Source organism: Stylophora pistillata, chromosome 6 (genome assembly GCF_964205215.1).
Source record: "Stylophora pistillata chromosome 6, jaStyPist1.2, whole genome shotgun sequence".
Classification (NCBI taxonomy): Eukaryota; Metazoa; Cnidaria; class Anthozoa; order Scleractinia; family Pocilloporidae; genus Stylophora; species Stylophora pistillata.
The window spans coordinates 36,385,246-36,409,673 of NC_142524.1; the positions used below are offsets into that span (position 1 = coordinate 36,385,246).

The 24,428-nt window shown below is 38.7% G+C and overlaps 3 protein-coding genes and 1 pseudogene across 4 annotated transcripts; all 4 read left to right on the forward strand.

Moving 5' to 3' along the window:
* Positions 1-2,608: 2,608 nt before the first annotated feature.
* On the forward strand, positions 2,609-5,844 carry LOC111331879 (uncharacterized). The gene is made up of 3 exons (XM_022937081.2): positions 2,609-3,211; positions 4,020-4,278; positions 5,119-5,844. The coding sequence occupies exons 1-3, from the start codon at positions 2,769-2,771 to the stop codon at positions 5,440-5,442; spliced, it is 1,026 nt and encodes a 341-aa protein (XP_022792816.1). The 5' UTR covers positions 2,609-2,768; the 3' UTR covers positions 5,443-5,844.
* Positions 5,845-5,983: 139 nt separating this feature from the next.
* On the forward strand, positions 5,984-9,778 carry LOC148729677 (uncharacterized; annotated as a pseudogene). The gene is made up of 3 exons (XR_016002249.1): positions 5,984-8,306; positions 8,880-8,993; positions 9,287-9,778. The product of XR_016002249.1 is annotated as an uncharacterized LOC148729677 (transcript).
* A 672-nt stretch (positions 9,779-10,450) lies between these two features.
* On the forward strand, positions 10,451-13,452 carry LOC111331896 (uncharacterized). Its single transcript, XM_022937107.2, has 6 exons — positions 10,451-10,547; positions 10,684-10,779; positions 11,217-11,244; positions 11,490-11,711; positions 12,006-12,118; positions 13,124-13,452. The coding sequence occupies exons 1-6, from the start codon at positions 10,506-10,508 to the stop codon at positions 13,307-13,309; spliced, it is 687 nt and encodes a 228-aa protein (XP_022792842.1). The 5' UTR covers positions 10,451-10,505; the 3' UTR covers positions 13,310-13,452.
* Positions 13,453-17,085: 3,633 nt separating this feature from the next.
* Positions 17,086-22,627, forward strand: LOC111331852 (uncharacterized). Its single transcript, XM_022937049.2, has 5 exons — positions 17,086-17,356; positions 19,128-19,155; positions 19,862-20,089; positions 20,741-20,853; positions 22,400-22,627. Exons 1-5 carry the CDS (start codon positions 17,210-17,212, stop codon positions 22,559-22,561), a joined length of 678 nt encoding a protein of 225 aa, XP_022792784.1. The 5' UTR covers positions 17,086-17,209; the 3' UTR covers positions 22,562-22,627.
* Positions 22,628-24,428: the final 1,801 nt, after the last annotated feature.

Genomic DNA, 24,428 nt, shown 5'->3' on the forward strand with positions numbered 1-24,428 from the left:
AAATTTTAAACATTTCGAGGCCATGTTAATGTCAACAATAAATTGTTCTTATCGTCCGAGCTAATAGCTGCAAGTCCACCGGAGGTGACTCTTCAACGACCAATCAAAAGGCTTCAAAGTTCCTTTGTAAACTTTTTATTTGTACGAATCCTATTAAGAATGTCAGAAAAAAGTGAGTTCTTTGATGAAATGACCGAATTAATTATTTTCCTTCCTGTGACAATTGCCAAGCTCTCATGCGATCGGTCAAAGCCACACTCACCGTCCATTTCACAAGCTCGCAATGTTATCATCGATATCGATCATCGTAATATTCCTTGGAGTTCTCATTTTTGTCGTGGCTGCTTTAGTTCTGTGTTGTCTCTGCTGTCATCTTCGTTCGCGAACAAAAAACCAGCAAGGAAAATCTGTTAATTACACGGTTCACAATAGAGGGAGAAGCGAAAAAGAAACGTCAGTTACTGAGCTGTAAGATAAACGCCTCCTGGACTCACTTGACACTGCACTGAGAGACCGGCAAAATATAACTCGACCCATGATATACAGAAAGATGAAAGTGTTAGGCTTGCAGTTGCTTGGAAATCATTCCATGTATGCCTCATGCACAGATGACATGCGAAAATACAGGAAAAGAAGCATCGATTTCGACTAACAGTAAAAAACCGACCAAGGATTTCAGCAAACGTTGACAAAAACAATTTTTATCATCTATTCCACTCTCCTCGAGGATCGGCTTCGTTTGAATAATGAAGTGTGTTGGGAACAAGGTTTTTTTCCATTACACAAGTTCGACCAAGACATTTTGAGGAAAACAAACTTAAACACGATCGTGTTTGGACAACAAAGAAACCTCTCATATGCGATCATCGGACTCAACTCACTATAACGACAATAGTGTGTAGGACTTAACATTTGGATTGCAGCAAAATAACTTTTACCATGTACTACAGATTCATCAAGCGCATTGACAATATAGCTCGCTTGCTTTATTTGTTTGTAATACAATAAACACCAACTTTATGGTCGCCGCCGAAAACAAAATAATTAAGTGAGAAGCTATTACATGAAATTATCATACAGTCGACGAAGTAACATGATGAAGCATTTTTTTTTTTTTTTTTGAAAATCATCAGGGTCGTTATCAATCCCTGGAACCATACAATAAAATGGTAATGTTAATTCAGCTCGGATGTACCGTTAAAAATTTGCCTAAAGCTTTTGTGCAGCGGTCAGGTAGTTTGCGTTTCTATAAAACAGAGTCGCAGTTTTAATCATGTTTCATGCTGTGTTTCCTTTCTTTTCTATTTTTTTCAGTATTCTATTTACATCAGATGGAGGAAAGATTCTTATAGAAGATATCTTAAATTACGAACTATAAGACTTGCGTTATTGCTGCGGTAAAAGCGAACTATGGATTGACTTTTTACTGATACGATATGCTTGGTATCTCGATTAAATTATGCTTCTCAACACTTATTTCTATCATGAAATAATCTTAAAAAATATATGTATTAGTACTTTTCGTTCACCACATGATTTTAATAACAAGGGAGCTGAAAGGTTGCACATGATAAACTAGATCGTTTAGCAGAGAAATAGAATTTTTAAGACGTACTATGTGTCTTTAATTAATTTTGGACAATTGATGTTTCCTTCAAAAAAGTGAAATTCAAAGTCAGAAACAAAGGAACAGAGGAGGAAGCCATAAACGAATCCGAGAGCCGCATTGCACTTCTTGTTATGAATTATTTTGAATAATGGCGATCTGTGAAAGGATAATAAAAGACCACTTTCTTTCTTTGTCACGTACAAATTCGTATTTGATGGCGAGTCTTCTGTTGGGTACGTCACTCAAAATAAAGAGTGCTTTAATCAACACACGCGCCATCTCTTATTCATTCTCAGCCATTATTTATATGTGACTAGCAAGAACATTGAAGTAATACAAATCCTGTTAAAGTCCTGATTTACATTCAGGCTTCTTTACAAAAGCTTGAAATATAATTTGCATGTGTCGCCGGGTGGATTGTGAATTATTTCAAGTCGTCATCGCGTTCAAACATTATTTCAATTCATCAGCCCCTTCCTTCCTTGTCATTATCAAGCCCTCCCATGACCAAGACCTTCCGTGACTTGGCGCACAGTTGAAGACTCTTTAGGGATTTATGTTCTAAACATGAACGATGCTGGATAAAAAATAAATCTGGGTGACTCATGAAATAATGATGAAGTTTTCCATAATGTTTGCTTAATGAAAGATATTCTATATACAAGGCTAAAAGATCAGGAAAAAAATTAAAATGTTTAAACCAAACGTTTTCGGCTGTTTGCCATCATCAGAGCTGATGATGGCAAGCAGCCGAAAACGTTTGGTTTAAACATTTTAATAATTTTTTTCCTATTCTTTTAGCTTTGTATATAGAATATAATGATGAAGTTGATTTCCAGCTTTGCATAAGGTATCTTTGCGGCGCTTTACAACAGCCCGCAAATGACTAAAAGTAGTGGGAACACACAACTTAAGGCCGTACTCTCTTGCAAAACTACCAAAATGTGAACCAGTTTCCCTGATTTCTCTGTTCCGGCTACTCTGTCCTGTCGCTAAAGACTAGGAACTAGTAGATCGAAGACTTTTGCATCATGAGATCAAGGCGGGAGAAAGGGTGAGTTTTAAGGAAAACAACATTGCTGTTGTATTGTTTGAAAGGATTTAAAGAGAAACCTTTTGACTTTGGACGAGACTACTGCTCTAAAGTGACATTTGTAAAATGCCAAACGAGCGGCGTGATCGACGGCTACACGAAAACGAGCGGGAGTCACGGACGCCTAAGTCTCCCTCACACAGACATCGTTCAAACGAAAGCCATAAACTTGATCGAAGACATCGAAGACATCATCACCGACGCAGAATACATCACCGACAAACGGGGCTTCGGTCTTCTACACATATATACGTTAATGGATCGACAGATACAGTGCCTTCCGTTTCAGTTCACACTGATCATGTTACTTTGGCTTCGAGTTTGAACTCGTTTAATGATGGAATGGAGACATTGCTTGGTAATTGCTTTGAACTACTGGGTCGTCTGCGAAACAATCCCCTTGTTCATCCCCAAAATTCACAACAATCCATTTCTAATGTGAAACGTGGGGTTAACCATTCTAATTTAACAGCCGTGCTGACATCTCAAAAAACAAAACCTGCAGTGAGGTAAATTTAATAGTTCGTTAGAACAATGTTTATACGCAGCCATGTCGGGACTTTCCCAGACTATTACGTAAACCACTCGACTGTGAGCTCAAAATACAACAAAATTTAAGTTTGATTAATAATTCGTCGATTCCTCGTGCAGTCATTCAAAACCTATCCAGTAGCTATTAAAGGTAATTAGTTCATTAATCTTGTTAGAAAAAGTTAACAACAATTTGTCTGAGAATGGCGTTAGAATCAAAGAATTAAAACACTTAAAATGACAATTTAACTGTAAGATTTGGTAATTTGATGGTTTATTTTGGGAACATGGTTCCCTCATTCTTCAATAGAAAGGCTTTTTCTAGTAATTTCAGTAGGATGATATTTTAAAAATATGAAAAAATTATTATTAGGATTAATTAGAAAGCTAAAATAGATGTTCAAAGTTTTCTGCATAAGCATGAAAATGAAAGCCTGAGAAAAGTCACACCATCAGAAAGTTCTACAAGACAAATACACTCCATCAGAAGGCTTTTCAAGAATATTCTAGATATACGTATTCATGGCATTTGTGGGGGTTCACAAATACCGAATTGGATTTTTCCAAACCATCCTCCTACCCACCTCTCTTAGCAACGCTCGAAACATCAGCTTTTTCAATAATTACGGTGGCCAATTTACCATTTCAACTTTGTTGATATATCCAAATTATTTCGTTACCCCCACCGACGCAGCCCCAAACAGTTTCTTTCGAAACTATCAGCCTTTATCTCTTAGTAAGGTTACATAAATTTTATGCTCTGTGTTTTTCTTCTTTTCTTTTCAGTTTTAGCGGGATATTGGATACCTACAAGATGTGCAGTACTGTTCCAGCATCAAAAACTAAAGCTCGGTTACAGCAGAGCTTAGTTTCTCACACTGAAGCCAAACTCGATGTAATTGATGTCTCACTGACATGCCCCCTTACACAATCACAAATGGTAACTCCAGTGCGTGGAAGGAACTGTGCACACATCAGCTGCTTTGATGGAGCAGCATATCTTCAGCTTATGTGGGAAAAGCGAGTGGAAAAATGGAAATGCCCTGTAAGTTAATGTGGAATTTGATTCTTTACCTGCTTCATTATGGTTTTGAAAATAATTTGAAAAGGAGCTAGATTATAACGTAGAAATACCCTCAACTTGATAGTGATTATTCAGGCATATTATCACCTAAGGTGAGATGAATGCTGTTTTATAATTCTGAGATGAAGTTACTGGATTAATTGGGCAAAATTTTCAGAGTGTGAAGCAAATAAATTTTTAGTGGATTTATCAGGGAAAATTTAATTTATCAGAAACTTCTACAGTGGTGATACTGCAATTAGTGCATCAGTATTGTGATTACCTCACACAGGGTAGAAAAAAATTTGGATAAAAGTTTGGGGCAACATAATTCATGCATCAACTAAGGAAGATTTTAATCTTCAAATTTCAAGTTTCAATTTAGAGGGGCAACTAATGGAATTAATAGTGTACTCTTAAAAACCCTACCAGTACCTAACCCTACTCAACCCTACCCCACCCCATCAGAGTGCCCCAAGTTAATATTCTCCTTACTCAACCCTACCCCACCCCATCAGAGTGTCCCAAGTTAATATTCTTCAATTTCAAAATGGTGATTGAAAATTTGAGACAGAGAAGAGGACTGATATTCAGTTAGCCTCATTAACATGATAATAATAACAATGTAATAATTTATTACTTATGTAGCACAAAATACATGTGGATATGATCTAATGCGCTAGACAATAAGACTAAGCAAAATAAAATATGAAATACAATATGATAAGGAGGCTTCATCATTCAATCTGAATAATTAGTACTCGCCTGCCAGAGAATAAGCCTGCTGGGTTGGCTAACATTTAGCTTGCATACTCTTTTCAGATTTGCAAAACTCTTACACCTCTGTCTGAGTTAGTGATAGATGGATTTATCCAGGGGATTTTAGAATCAGTGCCGGAAGATTTGAAGAGTGTGGAGTTTACTCCTGATGGATTCTGGAGAATCAAAGAAGGAAATGATTCATTCCCGTCAATCAAAAAGTCTCCTGTCGACTGTTACAGTAACTCCAGCCAAGGAAATACTGTTATTGACCTGACATTTGATACGCCACAAAAAATTATACCAAAGAAAATATCTAATGCTGATAGAAATTATAATGGAAGTAATCTGGAAATTCAAGTCATTGATCTCACTCTATCTCCTTAGAATACAAGTACCTTTATTTTACTTCTTTCAACTTCTGTGATGAGATGACAACAACTTACAGACTTGCCTTGAAGAAATGAATATTTTCATATGTGATAAACATAAACATTTTGTGGTTTGCTATGTTTGCAGACTAGGTGGATTTTCACTGATTGGCAAAACCAACTTAATTTTACTTTAACACAACTAATAATATAAATGAAAAAATTATTCAGTTCTGATTGGTTAAGATAAATGTAGTTTTCAGGTAGTTCAGTGCAGATGAGAGTTAATTCAGTGTAGAAGAGGGTTAATTCAGTGCAAAGAAAGTAACAAACCAGACATTCTGATTGGTCAGAATGATTGGTCAATGTCAAGGTCAATGTCACTTGCCGGGTTTAAATAAATTATTTTTGCATGTGATGCGTACGCTTTTCTTCTGCCTAATTATGATAAGCTACCTGGTATTTTTTTTATCTTTATTATTAATACATAATCACATGATTTTTCTCATGCAATTTGGAATAAATAAACACTCGTAAACTTTTTCAAAGACCACAAATTGCACTTGCCCTATGGGCTCATGCAATTTTGTTATTCTTTGAAAAAATTTGCTCGTGCTTATTTATTCCAAATTGCACTCGAAATCATGTGATTACCTATACGAATATATAAAACTTGTATATCTGAACTGCGGTTATAGAAACGTATTTGTGCACGATTCTCGCAGTAAAGAAATGGAGGAAACATAACATTATACACTTGAAACAAAGTAAAGTTAAAAACGTATTTATGCACGATCCTCGCAGTAGAGAACACTATTAAACCGCTAGTTAAAATCAGACCTGATTTTAATTTGATGACCTGCTCTCAGTTGGCTTGTTAGCTCAATTGGTAGAGTGCTGCACTAGTATTGCAGAGGTCAGTGGTTCAAATCTTGTACAGGCCTGAATTTTTTCAGGTCTGATTTTCACTAGCGGTTAAATAGTGTTCTCTACTGCGAGGATCGTGCATAAATACGTTTTTAACTTTACTTTGTTATCAAGTGTATAATGTTATGTTTCCTCCATTTTTTAACGTCATGCTGCTTGAAAAGTAAATGGCAAAAGGTTAGTTCATAGCAGGAATGTCTGTCATGTTAAACAGTGTAGGTGATGTAAATTCCTGCCAAATGCAAAAGATCTTTAAGGTACAAAATGACACTCCCGCAAACTTTCATGCTAAAAGGCATGTAATTTGTACCGGTATATGCTGGTTGTAGACGTTTTTGTACTTTGTAGTTTTACTCAATCAATTTGTTTTGTTTGAATAAAGATGTAAAAAACCTTTATCTTTGTAGTGGAGGAGGGCTTCATCATGGTTATCTTTACTCTGGCCCAGCCTTGGTTGTCCTTGTTTACAAACCACTGTAACTTTACGTTACAGTACTTCATTTGTACAAGTTTTACATATTGTTGGGAAAGTGATGGTTGCCTTTTAATGTGTCTCTAGTTTTTCTCTTTTCCTAATTTGTTTAAACAAATCTTCATCACTCTTGGTACCCAGTAGGAATCAAATAATAGCTCCTTATGAAGCTTAAGGTTGAACCAAAATTAAAGTGGGAAGAAGCTTGAGCCACTTTTAACTCTTCAATTTCTGTACTGAATAACATGTAACTCCCCTTTTGTTGCTTATATTACACAGAAAACAGGTAGTGAGAAAAACAAAAGAGAAGCCTACCACCAGATTGGTAAATGTAAAGGGAACGAGGTGGAAACTTAATGTGTTGTTATTTACAGCACCTTGGTTTGACATTATTGGTGGCTGCCATTGGTGTAAGACTCCAAGCACCTCGTGTGCCACTTGTTTGTTCTTTAACAGCACATTTTGAGGTCGTATTTTTAGTGGATAGACCCCAGGGATATGAAATCTTTTTTTTTAACTTAACCAACAGGTATCTTCCTTTTCTTTCATCATCCTTGACCCAGTCTCACTCGTCTTCACGCGTTGCACAAGTAACTTTTCGTCGACTTACTGTTCCTATCGCGTGCGGCGTATGGCCAAAGTAACGGAAGTAATGGTGTTGCTTTACTTCTTCGATTCTAGAGCGAAATTTTCTTCAACGGCTTACGACTGCTTCTGTTGCCATTTCTTTAAAACTTTCTTTGAGACAAGATTGAGTGAGAAATGAGAGGAACCATCAAACAGTTCTGGAAGGTCTGATGATACTATTTATTTGAATTCTGAGCCGTTGACTTCTCTTCTCAGGTTATTGTTTCCATATTTGTCGTTCTTTTAACACATTAAAAATAAAGCAGCTCCCTGGATGAACGACAGTGAGGTTTTATCTTCATTACATTTTGGCTCCTTTCATTGCAGTTTTGAAGCTTTTATGACGAGTGAATAGAACAAAGAACTTTTCCTTATCCTTTTCTTCTTTCTTTTCTTTTCTCACCCTTTTTTCCAGTTTCGGGAGGACAAACAAAGTAAAACTGTAGAGCTTATCTGAGAAGTTTCGTAGCTCACTACAAAGATAAATTTTTTACTTCCGAGAATTCCCTTTGAAAAGGGATTTTTTGGTTCTATTTATTTATTGCTTGAATGTTTTTTCTCTTTGAAACTCATGAACGTTTTCACATGCTGATTGCGTTTCCGAACAATTCTTATGTCCTTTTTAGTCGTCAGTGTGGATTCCCCAGGAGAGCTGGATGCATTTTCTAAGTCTGCTACTTGGATTCGAAGTGCTTCCATCGATATTTCTAGGGTGTTTACCCATTTGAGGACACATGAAGATTTTGCTGCTCATGTTGGAGACAGGCTGAGGGAAGAAACCAATATGGATCTGGTAGAGTGTGTACCAAGAACTGGCCTGCACCATTTTCTCACATTTTCTGTGGAATATGAGGGTAACGGTGAAATTATCTTAAAGGGGTACTTAGATCTCACGAAACATCTGAGCAACAAGATTCTTCTCTTACGCAAACCTCATTTCAAGAGAGAAACCTTTGCTATGTGCGATTCTTACTATATTCTACCCCCAAGTAACGCTTTCGCTATTCGTGCATTTTGGTCATTTCTTCGTATGTTGTGTAATCATACCGGTCAGTCCTTTTACAGAATGAAAGATTGTCACCTGACACCTGGATGTCGTTTAGTCTTACTCTGACCTGATGGTGAGGAGGGAGGGGGGGAGGGGTCCAGAACCATCCCGGACCTCCCCCCCCCCCATTTATCTGCCACATACGGTCGGTACACTGGAAATTAAACTCTCCAAATGCAGGGACTGATTCAGCGAGTTCCGACTATCTTCACGGTTGTGGCCTGTCCATAGCTCGATTTTTTTTTACAATAGCAATCACTTCTGCATTGAATCAACATTCACCAGGCCAGTTCCTAGAAGCGATAGAAAGAATGGTTTCGGTTGTTCAGCCTTAAGTTGATCTGAGTCTGTAGTTTTCTGAATTCTTATTCTTCTTCAGGTATGACTCAGGAAGACCTCTTTAGCATCTGGAGTGAAGAAGCAAAAGCTGCTCTGGAAGCAAAAAAAGTCTGGAACCGTGTTGGACTTGTGGAAAGTGGTGGCAGAACGAAAGGTGATTTAATCTGTCTTGCTGTCAGTGTGGATTTTGTCAAGCGGGGATTGAGACAGAGAGGGTGGGTTAGGGCTTTCCATTGGCTGCTAACTTGCAAACAAAACACACAAACCGCCTTTAACTGAAGGTTCAACTTGTTTTGTCGAACACTTAAAATCGCTAAATCCACGAACTCGCTCGTATTTTTTTCTTTAGAAACCGGGTGGATTTGTGTCAAATTGCTTTTATGTTTGCATGCGTCGTTTAGCTTTGTATGTCGCAACCGACTAAACGATATTGCTGTTATTTTGCAGATTTTTGCCATTATGTGTGTTGAAAAACCAGGAGATCTGGACCAGATATCATTTCAATTGCCAATCATGAAGAAGATGGGCGACAAAGTCTATTCGACAAGCTGACGACTGGATCAAAGAAGTTGACAGAAATATTTATAATTCAATTTGCCTACCAGAGAGTTCTAAATAAAACGAAAATAAGACAGTTGAAATAACTGACCGACGGATTAAAAATCAAGTATAGAAATAACCTTCACTGGTGAGCTGCAGTTAAGCAGAAGAGACACCTGAAAAAATTAGGCTCGGACGGATGTTTGACAAATAACACGCACGAACGTTTTGTGCGATAAGAAATATAAGCAGTAAGCAAAATTTCCGTTCGCGTTATATGATAACCAATAATCTAAGGACTTTTATCATTCCATGACTTCTATGTAATAAACTATTACACCATTATTACACTCGTAACCGATTGGTATAATATAATATATAAATGTTATTTTTAACTTACTGCTTACTACCAAGGTTCCTATATTTTTTCGGTTCTACGTGGCGTGGAGATTAAAAAAAAAAAAGAAATAAAGAAAGGTGTGTGTAGCAATCAAATCATGTTCAAGCAGCAGACATCACTTTCTATCGGTTTCCAGGAAAATAAACCGCACCTCGCATCTCACTAGTCACGTGAAGAGTCAGTAATATTTAAAATGCCTCGTCTTCGTTCGTCATTTAGAAACTTTGCTCATTTCATACCAATTTTCCAAGTGGTCTAATAGCCCGATAAACCGATAGAAAAAGCTTCCGATTGTCGTCATAAGAAAGTAATGAGTTTATCTTTACAATAGAAAATGGGTTTTTGACCAACCAGAACGAGTATATTGACTCAGTTTTTTCATAAAGGCTAATATAGAGTAATGGTTTCCTCTTCGATCGATTTTGATGACTGAAACAAGAACTGAGCGAACAAATACATGGAAAAGGATATGTTCAGACTTGGGAAAGATCTGAGCTGCAACTATCATAGAGAACAACATTAACAAAAAAGCAAAAATGTTTTCAGAACGGACCACAAATATTGTTCTATTTTTTCCGTTTTGGCTGAATGAATAGGCTACCTATTCAAAATTACGAGATTGACAAAAGCCGATGGCATAAAAAAAAAAAATCACAATTAGCCTAAATAATAATTAGCAAGTAAGATTAAGCATATTTAGCAAACGGACAGTTAAAACTGGAGGTGATGATTAAATTCTCAACAACACGCAGCTCAGCAGCACTGAGTGTTAGTGTCGAATTTGAGACCACTTCCTGTTGCTCCAATTCCTGCATAAGAACTTGTACGGAGTAGTATTCTTTGTAACCGAAATTCCATCACAGAAGTAATGGAATTGCTCTATTTTTTTGAATCTACTGCGCAGCTTGATGATGACTATCATGATTCGTGTTTATCTCTCTACAATGCTTTCAAGTCCTCTCACACGGGAGAGATTTGGAAGATCAGAGAGATTTGGAAGGTCAGTTGCAACTATTAACCTGCTCTCTCTTTCGTGTGTGATTGCTTGTTTGTAGTTCGTCTTTTCTTAACGGCATAACGGAGTGATGTACGAGTTCAGCGGATCTGTGCGAGATTCTGATGTTTGGTTCAGCGTGACATGCACGCACACACGAAACGAACCGCGTCTTTAATTCGATTAGAAGGACTCCGAGTTGTGCGTTTCCGGATATCCTGATATGATGAAATTCGAATATCACTGATATTTTGTCGAGCTCGTAGTCGCATAAACTAAGATGTGTAATTAAAGGCTTATAGCATTAAGGATATGCTGCACTGTGTGGTTTAAGTCGCTTAACGGTCTTTAATATTAAAGTAAGGGTTATTTGACGAACGTCACAATATGTGATGCACTCTACCTGTAACGTCTCATACACTTGTTGTACTCTATTGTTGCAGATTCCTGGCGAACACAAGTTGATAGGAGGTTAGAATTTAAGACTGTAAATCGATGGAGTTTTCAATTGCCAAGAAACATTCATAGTAATCTGTGAAAGGTGACAAAAGTAGGTAGAGAAAAGGAAAGTAGAGGCTTCTCGAAAATACGGTTTATTAACTTATGGGTATCCCATTGGTTTACCAGCTTAATTTTTTGCTGTGGAATTCAATTCCATTTTTTCACCTACTGATAGATCGCTCTTCTGAACGATTCGTTTCGTCATTTTTCTACAGTCATCAGTGTAGATTCGCCAGGAAGACTGGATTCTTGGGCTGAGTCTTCTTGGGAGCATTTGGTAAATGGAATTTCTACTGTTTTCACCCCATTGCGGCCTTACGAAGATTTTGCCGCCAATGTTAGGGACTGGCTGAAGGAAGATGTCAATATCAGTCCTGAGTATTGTCCATCAAAAAGCGGTCTACATTATTTTCTCACATTTACAGTGGAATATGAAGGTAAAGATAAAACGTTCTGCACCAAAAATCTTCCATTGACGAGCCTCTCACGTCTTCCCCGCTCATCAATTCAGCGCACACAAAACCTCCAACTACAAAAAGTCAGTCATTCAGTCAGGCAATCAGGCAGTGAACATTGTCATTCGTCCGTCAGTCTGATTTGAAAGGTTGTTTAAAAGGATGGGGTTTCCCTTGATTTTAAACTAGGGCACTCGCAGCGACAGAGGCCCTCTTGTCTACGCGCAGGATAACATTATTAAAATTAAGTTTTTCGAATTATGTTCCTTCTACTAGGCATGACACAAGAAGAGCTCTTCAAAGTCTGGATTGATGAAGCAAAAGCTGCTCTGGAAGCGAAGAAATCTGGAACTATATTGGACTTGTGGAAAGTGGTGGCACAACGAAAGGTGATGTCAGTCAGACTCAGTTCCACTCGCTGTTTTTTATTTTATCTAATTTATATTTTGTTTGTTTGTTTTTTTTATTTTTAAGGAGGAGGGACTACAACTGGGGTTCAGAACTTTGCATGGGTTTAAGAGCTGTTTCAGATGATACAGCATAAATTGCTCTACTGAACAGCGATTGATCACAAATTAGGCTTAAGATACAATGAAATATATGAAGTTCATATATTTTGAACTGCGGTATTAGATACATATGATGCACGATCCTCGCAGTAGATAGCGCTATTTAAGCAATAGCGAAAATCAGACCTGAAAAAAATCAGGCCTGTACGGGACTCAAACCACTGACCTCTGCGATACTAGTGCAGCGCTCTACCAATTGAGCTAACAAGCCAACTGGAAGCGGGCCGTTAAGTTGATTCGTAATAAACCCGTGAAAGTGATAAATGAGATACAATGAAATATATGAAGTTCATATATTTTGAACTGCGGTGTTAGATACATATGATGCACGATCCTCGCAGTAGATAGCGCTATTTAAGCAATAGCGAAAATCAGACCTGAAAAAAATCAGGCCTGTACGGGACTCGAACCACTGACCTCTGCGATACTAGTGCAGCGCTCTACCAATTGAGCTAACAAGCCAACTGGGAGCGGGCCGTTAAGTTGGTTCGCAATAAACCCGTGAAAATGATAAATGAGATACAATTAAATATATGAAGAGGTCAGTGGTTCGAGTCCCGTACAGGCCTGATTTTTTTCAGGTCTGATTTTCGCTATTGCTTAAATAGCGCTAACTACTGCGAGGATCGTGCATCATATGTAAATTAGGCTTACTACACAATACAGGCCCAACCCGCTAAAGCGGAGACTAAGTTTTTCCCTCTTTTACGCTTATTTAGTTTACATTTAATTAATATAAAATTTTGTTTCCTTTGGAAATGTGTACTGGTAAAAGTTACACGGCAGCGGGATTGTTGGCTAAAATATCTGATCCGGTATTTACAGGTTTTTGCCATCGTGTGTGTTGAAAAACCAGGAGACCTGGACCAGATATCATTTGAATTGCCAATCATGAAGAAGATAGGCGATAAAGTCCATATCACATGCAAATCTATTCGACAAGCTGATGACTGGATGAAAGAAGTCGAAGAGAAGATTTTTATCGCGAAATCGACGACAGCCAGCGGTTGATGCCGGGGGCACTGCATATACTAATGAGAGACTTTCAATTCTCAATTCTCTCTTAAAAATGCTTCTAATAGGGGTCTATCCGACATTTTTCAATCGAAATTAGCGTTTCTACATTAAAGGATTACTATGTTTTGGAAGTCAAAGGACTTGAAAGATATTATTGAGCAACAGGAAATGTAATTAACTGGAATTATGTTACTCATGCGTAATTCATAAGATCGGAATCAAAATTAGCACAACACTCCATGCGATGAACAGCTTCAGTACAGCGAAAATCCGCTAAAAAACTAGGTTACAAAGCCCTTCGACTTATTTTTTTTCTTACACAAGCACTCGTTTCCCCAAAGAGGTCAATACTTGGAAAAACATGAAATACGGGATTTTGTCAGCTATTTCGGCCGAGCATAAACGACTCTCTATGCCTTGAAATATGTCTCAAATGGACGATCGATCGTCGTAGAAGACGTTCATCGATCTGACGTGGGCAATTTGAAAACACTACCTTACATCAGCGTGGTGAGACATGGATAATCATTAATGGTAAACACAGGCGGAGTTAAAGCGTCAGAGAGGCCTTAAGAAGTAAAAAAAAATACCGTCCGGGGCCGAACTTAGGTACATCGGGGGATCGTAGGAATTCTTGTGAGTGTTGCTTACGTTGTTTTTTAATGATTTAGACGTGGGCATTTTGACTATCCACTTTATCTTCAAACATATAGCCGCATTTTATTCATTTCTCACATAAAGCTTTGCATATCAAACTGTTTCCCCACTGCGATGGACATTTGTTTTTGTCGGTTCCAGCCTGGCGAGGCCGCTAACCCAGATGCCCTCCTGAGCAAATTTTCAAAATGGCGGACAAGCCAAAGAGAGAGATAAGAGAATCAAAGCGATTCTGCAACGAATACTCAGCATACACCCCTGTTAAAAAGGTCACTTCACAGAGAAAAGATACAAAATTGTATGATATTGAAGTCACAGAGGTAGACAAACCCAACAAGAGGCTGAAAATTCACTACATTGGCTACAGTACACGCTTCGATGAGTGGAGACCCTTCGGGATTTTGTCCTCGTGTACCGGTTCACAAGAGCCAATACAAGACCAAACAATACACAATAGCTAACCGATAACTCCTAAACAAAGAAAGAACAATAGTAATTCCCTTGTGAACCGGTACACCAGGCCAGAACCCCCTTCAGGGACGGTGAAGCATCTAAATATTTTCCTTCGAAACTGTATAGATTAGTAGGCTGCAACAAAAATTTATTGGACGACGTTTAGGGTAAAAACAGCAATCTAACCTGAAAAAAATGTATTTATTCCGACTCTTTCGGAAAATAACTTTACAAGTCTTACTTGTTTAAGTAAACGATGGTGAAGCACTTTCCGAGCTACCCGATTCTTCTCCCACTGCTTTCACGCTTATAAAACAGGAAACGAGCAAAAGGAGAGGTGTGGCTGTTTTGACTAGCCATTTGACGAGGTTCAATCTGCTCCTTGTTCGACAATTTACTTATCAAAACAAAGGAAATTTGTTTTTCTCTTTGATTTTGGCGGTACATTTTCAATTTGCGCTTGCGTAAGAGAGAAATCGCCCAAGACTCCTTGCTCGGTCTTGTTTTGACCACGAACGCCTTCTTAATTTTGACGGACCCGCTCGGGAGAAGGTGAAAATGACGAGGGAAAAACTTTACTTTGTAGTACGAAAATACACAAAATGGAAAGCCATGATATTATAGTTCAATATTTCGGTGGTACATTGTTAACTTTTAATACAGAGAGTCGGCAAGATGATATAACATCCAAAAATCGCACTCGATTTGAGTGGGCCGATGAAGTGGGCGTGGTCACGAAATTCAGTAAGAGACTTTTTGTACCACGTGAGTTTGATATGGTACGGCAATCATGATTTAAGGTCAGCAAATCTTTCACACTGCGCATGTTCCCCCGCCATTTCGTATTAGATTTCTCGGCATGCGTAGCGAACTAATAAGATCTGGATTTTTTTCAGGACTTAAAAATAAAATATAAAATACTTGTGAAAACTAGAGAGTCAATCCTTTTTATTCTTTAAATAAAAAAAAATTACACCTATTAGAACAGCTGGGATTGAATAGCCCATTTCCGAATTACCCTTAACCTCATTATCAAAACGAGTCCTGGTGCTCATCCTTTCATATGATTATAAGTTTTCATTCACATGCAAATTAAACTCATTTTCACAAGAATGGCCGAGCACCAAGCCTCGTTTTGAAAAAGAGGCCAAAAGTAATTCGGAAGTTGCCGTTTTAACTAAAGGAAAGAAAGATCGTCGTAGGACCTTCTAGTGAAGGACCAAAAAAAGAATGATGTAAAATATCCAGGTTATGAATCTCATCTCTCAGATTATTTATCTATTTTCAGTACTTAGTAGAGAAATATTTCAAATCGTTGTTCCTTTAATTCGCCAAACTCCCGACTCACGGAGATCCTTCCATGGAGGCCTGGTTTTAAATACCGTCTGAGCCAAAAACCCAGTCAGATCTGAATTCGTTTCGCATCAAAAGACAATTTTGGGCTAGGTTATTGCCCGAGTGATCTTAAACGCGCCTAATACGCACGGCAGTAAGTTGTAGTCAGAAATGGCTTGTGATTGTGGTTCATTCTTGCATGATTCTCGACTAAATGTTACGGTTTACAAATGTATTCATTGTTGACTCATTAATATTCATATTTTCGATTATCCGGACTATTCGGGCCAGTCCCCAGTGGTCCGGATAATCGAGGTTCGACTGTAACCCTAAAGGTCGTTCCCGAATTACCTTTGGCCTCTTTTTCAAAACGAGGCGTGGTACTCAACCATCATTTGCACGTGAATAAAATTTATAATCATTTGAAAGGATGAGCACCAGGAATATAAGGAAAAATAAAGCATTTATTATTTATTATGTAACTGCGCGAGCGTTTCCCATAAAGCCTTTGGATCTCATTGTTTATGAATCATATTTTTCAGGTGTCAAGGTTTTTGCGATCGAGTGTTTACTTTGCAATATTGCTCCGTGATTTAGTACCTACCACGATACGCAAATGGCAAGTTAAGCATGGGATCGATGATAGGCCCAGACTTCCCTGAGTTACCTCGATTAAAAATGCGCTTTTCATGAGCCGGCGGCTAAGGTAACTATCAAGCTGTATGCAGGATGGTTCGGGGAAGGTGTCGTTCACCTGGAAAAATCTCAGCTCTTATTGTCTTAAGCTGCAAACCATGCAAGTTTTGATCCACTTATGATCATGCCTTATTCATTTCAAATTGCAATGAAAATCCATTTGATTACTTGGTAAAACTTAACATTTTGTTTCCAGTGCAGTTCGTTTTAAGCTTTTTGTTAGCCCCATTTCAGCTTTTAGCTCTGTTTAGAATAAAAAAAAAAGCTAGTCAGCCGATGGACATGCTGGAATTTTTGCATGAAAGGCTTGAGTGCGATTTTTCAAAACCGCCCTCTTGTGCATTCAACTGTTGACAAGTGGTGAACCATTAAATGATAAATAAAAAAAAATACATGAAAACTCAGTATAAAAAACTCAATATCGTATCCATGAGAACACCGTTCGGGTGGCGAGCTAAAGTTAAAAGTACGACCATTCACGCAAGTTCCGAGAGAAACTTAATAATACTCAGCTTTAAGCGTTGCCGAAATGCATTACGATGAATGGTCCACTTTTACAGTACATACAGTTGTTTATGTAAATTGTTTGGAGCAAAAAGTACGTTTTAGCATAATCATCGAATGCAGATAATTGAAAAGCGTTGATCGGACACGCCGCTCGGACGCAAGGTTGCCAGACCACTCACGACCTTTAGCAAGTGCTTACAGTTACAACTTTGTTCCAGAGGAGGTCACAAGTTTACTGACGGCGCCATGGCACTTCTATACTACTTTGAGACCACCATTGACTTCTGCGGGAAAGACCAAAACAGTTTTTTCAAAAAATGGCTTGAAATAGCCCAGAAGTTCATTGCTTATCCATCCAAAGCGACGGGAGTGGAAATCAAGCAGTTCTGGAAGGTAATTTATGAATAGAAATCGCTTCTGATCTAAGTGTTGACGACCAAGTTATTTTGCAGTTTGAACAAGCTTGGAAAATTTGTCCTCCTAAGAAACAAAAAAATAAAATTTTGGAATCGCTTAACATTTCTAAACAAGCATCTGATACTATGAAGAAGTTTGAAAGAACCTTACAGTAGAAATTCAGTGAACATTTCTGATTGTGAAGAGTTTGACGACCGCCTTGTTGGTGTTAATCAATAGCTGACATGGTGGGTATAAAATAAAAGAAGAGTAGTTTGTAACAATGCCAGACTTGCAAAAGGTAACCGAATCTTACAACGTTTTAGTATGTTACTTTTACTGCCCCTTTCGATCGGATCGTGTGGGTTAAGAATTTGCGATCAAAAGCGAAGGAGATGACATTCTGTGTACCCGTGAAAAGAATAGAGCCGTAGTTATGTACTTTGTATTTTTGCGCTCTTTGGAGCTGTTGTCTTTCTCATGACACTACGGCTTGGTTAATAACGTGCATATATCATAACTGTTTCCTAAAGCAAGAAGGTACTAAGATTGTGAAGTCAGGCTTAAAATTCCACTGTTTTACTAATCGAGTATCTTTTAACATATTTATTTTTCATTTTGAGCTCCTGGTCGGCATGGAAGACATGGAACGGAGAAACCTTTAAATCTCAAAGCTCATGTACGGTTAAACTGATCGAGGACTTTCAAATTAATCGCAGAGGAAATATTTTAGAGCGAGGCATTTGTCTGCCGACGTCATAAGCGTGCACAATAAGACTGGAATACGAGGTACAATCGCGCATATTGAATTTTGTTTTAATGTCATTTTCATTGTTTGAAGCAACGTTGCGTGACAACCACACATCCAAAAAAAAAAATGCACCTTTCTTTTTGCTTTCCACATTTCTTCTAGCCTACAAGCAGGCCCTCTTAGGCAAAAGCATTTCTTCGCTTACACTGCAGGGGATCAAGCCAGTTAAAAAAAAATCGATATGCGCGATTGTACCTCATATTCCAGTCCTATTGTGCACGCTTATGACGACAGTAGACAAATGCCTCGCGCTAAAATATTACCTCCGCGATTAATTCGAAAGTCCTCGTTCAGTTTAACCGTACATGAGCTTTGGGGTTTAAAGGTTTCTCCGTTCCATGCCGACCAGGAGCTCAAAATGGAAAGTAAATATGTTAATAGATACTTGATTAGGAAAACAGTGGAATTTTAAGCCCGACTTCATAATCTTAGTACCTTCTTGCTTTAGGAAACAGTCATGATATATGCGCATTATCAACCAAGCGTAGTGTCATGATAAAGACAACAGCTCCAAAAAGACTAAAGGGGCCGATACTTGACCATCCTGACACTACTCCTGGTCCAATACTAGATTTATTACACGATTAAAGAGACTCCTGAAAAATTAATTACTTACAAGGGACCAAAACGGGCGATCCCGAACTTGTAAATCCCGAGCGGGCAATCCCGGGCGACCACAACAGGTGCATCATCCCGCTGCTCAGGTGACCATTCAGAACTTAGCATACGCCCGCATACGCGGTTTAATCGGATTGTCTGCGTATGAAGCCTGTCGCGTTAGAAACAACCTTAACACCTCGGGCGCCCTTCTTCAAGAGATGCCCCAGAAAATTACAATAAAAGTTTTCTATGATCATGAACAATATCAGTGTCTCAGAAGATTGCACGCTCCCAAACGGGGGGACGCTCATTTTAGAATGTAAGCATGTCTTTCTTATTATGATCTCATATTTTTAGATATGCGGAGAAAATAAACTGATTGGAGGTGAGTGCGTTGGATTGGTCTTTTGTCACATTGTATCATAGAGAAAGTTTTTTCATATGATTCCTGCATCCTGACTGATTTTTTTTTTTTTTTTCAATTTTGGTCTGTTTTTTTTTTTCTTTTTTTTTTGGCTTGTTATTAATGAAGTCAGATTCTGAAGTGAGTGTGATTTAGGAAATGCTAGTTCTGAATATTTCTTTTTTTTTCAATATGCCTCAAGTGGCTGGATGGGATTGATATATTACAACCTCTAACAAAGTTTGTCCTTGAACAGGAGTTTTGAACCAAGTTCATAACTTAATTTGGCCACCGTTAAGAGTTTCTCAAGTGTACTTTTCGAGCGTTAGCCCCTCGTTTGACGAATTCACATTATCAACTCGGTTTATAAAACCAAATTATCTTGTAATACCCCCACCGACGCAGCACCGCAGCTTTATTTAGAAACTTACCTCCTCAATTGATTTTATCCTTAAATAACTCAGCGTAATAAAAGCGTAATAACTCAGCGTAATAAAAGAATATCTTCGTTAAAAGGGTCCGTCTCCAGGGTTTCACAGCTTCTGAGGCACACTTCTACCCAGTACTACTCGTTTATCGCCCCGTCCCAGTCCTCCGCTTTCCGGCGGTTCTTCCTGTACGTTGCTTAAGATTAAAATTTTATGCTTTTCGAATCTAACTTGCTATTTTGTATGTTGTATAATGTCAGTGCTCAGTGTGGAGACACCAGGACAACTGGACATTTGCTTTGCGACTCTGTTAAAGCAGCAAACAGAGGATATTCGCATCACCACTGAGGTGAAACCTTTCAGACCCTATGAGGATTTCGCTGGAACTGTTGCCGAGAGGTGTAATCGGAGCCTGGACGCTACTCATGTGGATAGCGTGACAAAAGAAGGATTGTATTACTTCCTGTGGTCTCGAGTCGAATACATGGGTATGTCCCTAATATATCAAGAATTATCATCCTTCTCTCTTCATCAGTCTGTTTGTGGCCAATTCAATATTTGGCCGGTCACGTGTCACGAAACGTACTTGAGGGCGTTCCAAGAAAATTCATATAACGCCAGTAGAGTGGCTTCTCTGTTCATGGTGTTTTGTCCATCTCTTTTATATTCTCTTCTATATTATCGTCCATGTACCTAAGCAACCAGCCAAGCGATGTACATGTTATCTTCGTCAGAAGAAGAATCAAGGCAGTCCACAACATGGTCTAAACTGTTTGAAAATATACTCAAATGTACTGAGAATGTTACGCAAATTTGTTTAAAAAATCCGAAAGTTTTTCCAGTTTTCGTACGTTAATATATGCAAAGCCGTTTTTTACGATAACTATTACATTGGACGTTTGTAATTAAACTGTAAAACAAAGACTGGTGAACTTTTATTCAGTGTTCCTCGGCGTGCTCCTGGTTTTCCCACGTCATGTTCTCCCATAGGAAAATGATGCTCTCAGAGAAATGCGCATGCGCGTACTTCAACCCATGAGTCACACCACCAATTTCCTTCACAACAGTTTACATGTCATAGAAAAGGCTTTGTCCGTCGAATGTACAATCTTATGACTGTCTTTTTGTCTCTGAACTAGGCATAACTCAATTGGATCTTTGCAATACTTGGACTGACGAAGCGATAGCTGCTATAAAAGCAAAGAAACTAGGGAATATCGTGGACTTATGGAAAGTGGTGGCAGAACGACAGGTAAGAAGCAGTCGTTAAATGTTACAAAGTTAATTTCCAGTCGGTTTCACGAAAACCTCGAATTTAATTTGATGTCCAACGGTGGGCAGAACACTTTCATATAAACCTCGCCACCCCGAATCTTGCAGAGCCTCAGTGGCAGAGAATCTCTCGAAGGGTCAAACGTCCATATCCGTTTGACTGGACTCAGATTTCCTCCACCTTCTATTTGTTTTTTTCTATCAGTATGCTTGTATCCATGACTAAAAATCTTAATCTTTTAGGAAGAACTCCCTGACAACAAAACGACTCAAAGGGTGCTTCTTTTCGTCTTTGAGCTGAATCACCGTATGAACAGCACTGAAAAGGTGCAATGTTGCCTAAAAAACTTAATGAATTACGTCGACAGGTAGTAAGGTTTGAGCGCCTTCCCAATTTTTGGGTTTCAAAGTTCCATTCTTAGGTACTCAGGTTAAGATCTTAATTAGGAATGAAACTCATCCAAGATCACTCCTTATCATGGCAAGTTTCTTCCTGCCTTCTGTTCTGCGGAATGATGTAAATCAATATCTTGCAAAATCATCAAAGCGACTAAATAAAGTCGTGTTTTGGTTTCTTTCTCCGGGAGAGTTTTCCGGTTACATGAAGTGCATGTTTTTGAACAACAACTCCCAGTCCGTACAGCAGGATACAGTCATGCATGTATAAAATTGAACCGTCATCCTGTCATTCATTAGATTACAGTTTTGACGACCAATGTGGGAGTCATCATTAGAGTGATGTCAGCGATTGTTTGTGAGTCGGTCCCTTTTGAGTCGACCCTTCATCAAATGGTCCCTCGCCTTGAGATTTTGAAGACAATCAGGGAGTCAATTATTTCAGTTTACTTTACAATCGGAGCCGAATGCTTGCTGAACGGTATATATATCACGATTTCGTCGCATACATTATCTTCTTTAAAGTCTCTTTCTCCCATCCCGTTATTTAACAAATGGTAAACTCCACAGCATACACTATTGAGTTGTGGATGCACTTGAGAGGTTGCTAAGCACAAAAGAAGCGTGAGAGTCGCTCGAGGTGATAGGCGAGAGCGACTCTAGCTTCTTGAGTGCTTAACAAACCTCCCAAGTGCATCCATAACTCAATAGTGTACGCTGTGGTGTTTACCACTTGTTTTATAACATGACATTGATACATTGTAGCTAAAGAGTTCCCTTTTATTTAACAAATCTTTCGTGACCAGAAAAAAACAAGCATTTGCTCACGTCAGCAGCGTATACCCATGGGAAAATGGGGGACGCTAAATTGACCAATCAGAGCGCGCGCTTTGCTTTGGTTATGTTATAAAATTAGCTCGTCCTGTATGTGCTCAGTGTTGGAACAGACTTACTTAGACCGTTTTCTATTAGGGCGACTTCCCCGGCTGCCTTTTCTCCTTTCCCCCAGTGGAAAAACATAGGGACTAATCTCGTTTCCCCCCATGCTCCTGTTTTCTTTCAAGCCTCTCCCATAACCATAAAGTGTTAAGTCACCTCTAAATTTACGTTATCAAACTTAATTCCTACAGGTTTGGGTGATTGTGCGCATGAACAGTCTGAAGGACGCGGACGAGCTTTTAACATTCGATCTTCCGATCTTAAAGAAAATGGGCGCTCAAGTTTACACCAAGTGCAAGTCTATAAGGCCAGTCAGCCAATGGATCGAAGATCTTAAGAAACTGGTTTCTTAGCTAAATGGTGTAATCCTGTAATTTTTAGTGTTAGGGTTAGATTAAAGTGAGATATTCCACTGTCAACAGTTCCTCTACAGTTCCTCTATACAGTCAACCCTGCATTAAGCCGCACCGTAATAAGCGGTCGGTTGTCAAGGTCCCGAATTTGTTTTCATCTCAGTCTACTTATAGCAGTCACCTCCATTGAAGCGGACGTTGTCACCTTTGAGTGAGTCCCAAAGGCCCGTTTGAATTTTCTTCCACCTTTATATTGAACGGTCACTTAAAGTGGAACCACTCCAACGAAACTAAGAATAATCTTTCAAGTAAAATTTAATCCATGTTTCTCTCCCGAAACCAATGGTAATAGTTCTTTTTTTTTTTTTTTAAGGGTGCTCTTGTACATGATTGGTCAATTACGACATAAAATTGCGTTTCTTATCGTTTTTAACCTCTATTCTGTTGAACCTCTACTGAACGGTCATCTCGTCATTCCCAGTTTGACTGTATTTCCCTTTCGTTTACCCTCCACCGAAAAATTCTACCCCTTCAACATTAATTCCTTTTCAAAACCCATTATAAAGGTAATGAACTGTGTTACGGGAAAACATCACAGGCTGTTAATACATTAACAGGGAATTATCTTCCACTTCCTTTTCTTATTTGTGTGAAGCCACAGAATTTCCCTCACAGGGGGCGCAGCTTCACAAAGGCCATTGTTATCGAAAACACGGAATATCCTTTCACTCTTTGAGGGGCTTGATGGAACTTGGGGAGAAAGAACTAAACTACTCTAGCTAGGTTATAAGGCGACAAGCCGTGTTTCGTTCAAAAACATTTTTCCATCCCCCACCCTCTCCCGTACTAGGTTTGCACTCAACTCAGAGCTGTGTTATCCATGACTCCGTGAATCGACAATGCATCGCATGAATGGCGCATAGCCGCTGATACAGGTGTTAGGATTAAGCACATTTGAAACCAGGGGTGTAAATCGCATTATCAAAGTATAAACTACGGTAGTTAGTAAAGACAGGCCAAGGGTTCAGACTATTAAAATAGAACTTCGGAAACTTTGAATTTTTAGCAACAAGTAATACGACAGATGTCTTGCTGGGGAAGAAAATTTCAGCTTTGACATTTAGAAAAAAAGAATAAAAAGTTGGTGATGGAAATAAATCCATGTTTTTCTTTCCACATATGCAACGAACACTCCCGGGTCGATTGCGTGTGTTTTGTTCAAAGTTTAAATTTCCGGCTGTAATTTAGTTCCCACTGATTAAACATTCTCTCGATAGCGGTTATTAACTCGAGCAATCTACTTGTCACTGCACTGCCTCAAGAGGGATACAAAATTAGCGGATTTCTTATGTCTTTATTTTTGCCGATAATTGCCCCTGTGCCGGGTAAAGGAACATCGCATTAAGTTTTCTGTCAATTCCACGTTTTGTTCCAAATGGACAATTCACTTCCAGACCTTCGACTGGTAACGATTTTTACTGACACGTAAAGAACACAAACTGAACAGTCTCCGTCCGGTATGATAACTAGCGGCGTTCTCGGTTTTTATCAAGCACTTCGATAGGAAGAGGGGAATAGAGAAGAAAGTTCACCTTCTCGGACGGTCATTTCTCGTTCATTTGTGCTCGACAGACTTCCAAAACAAAACCTGCTCGTACATAATCATAATTATAATTCTCTAACTTCCAGGTGAAAGAATGTTGGCAAATTATCTAACGTCTGTTCAGGTGTTCCCGGAACTGACTGAATCCGTTCTTGAATTTTGACACGATTCAAGAGGTTTAGCTGGCGTTGACTGGCTTGATTACCGGTGAATTATTCCGGCGTAGATTCCGGAAGATTGATATTTATAGTTAGTGAATGTCAC

What these genes read in the sequence shown, in the direction of transcription:
- LOC111331879 (XM_022937081.2), top strand. Translation starts at nt 2,769, where the DNA reads ATGCCAAACGAGCGGCGTGATCGACGGCTACACGAAAACGAGCGGGAG. An exon ending in AAAACAAAACCTGCAGTGAG is followed by an intron (nt 3,212 to 4,019) that starts GTAAATTTAATA and finishes TTTTCTTTTCAG; the next exon opens with TTTTAGCGGGATATTGGATA. An exon ending in TGGAAAAATGGAAATGCCCT is followed by an intron (nt 4,279 to 5,118) that starts GTAAGTTAATGT and finishes TACTCTTTTCAG; the next exon opens with ATTTGCAAAACTCTTACACC.
- LOC111331896 (XM_022937107.2), top strand. Translation starts at nt 10,506, where the DNA reads ATGATTAAATTCTCAACAACACGCAGCTCAGCAGCACTGAGT. An exon ending in AGATCAGAGAGATTTGGAAG is followed by an intron (nt 10,780 to 11,216) that starts GTCAGTTGCAAC and finishes CTATTGTTGCAG; the next exon opens with ATTCCTGGCGAACACAAGTT. An exon ending in CGAACACAAGTTGATAGGAG is followed by an intron (nt 11,245 to 11,489) that starts GTTAGAATTTAA and finishes ATTTTTCTACAG; the next exon opens with TCATCAGTGTAGATTCGCCA.
- LOC111331852 (XM_022937049.2), top strand. Translation starts at nt 17,210, where the DNA reads ATGGCACTTCTATACTACTTTGAGACCACCATTGACTTCTGCGGGAAA. An exon ending in AAATCAAGCAGTTCTGGAAG is followed by an intron (nt 17,357 to 19,127) that starts GTAATTTATGAA and finishes TCATATTTTTAG; the next exon opens with ATATGCGGAGAAAATAAACT. An exon ending in AGAAAATAAACTGATTGGAG is followed by an intron (nt 19,156 to 19,861) that starts GTGAGTGCGTTG and finishes GTATAATGTCAG; the next exon opens with TGCTCAGTGTGGAGACACCA.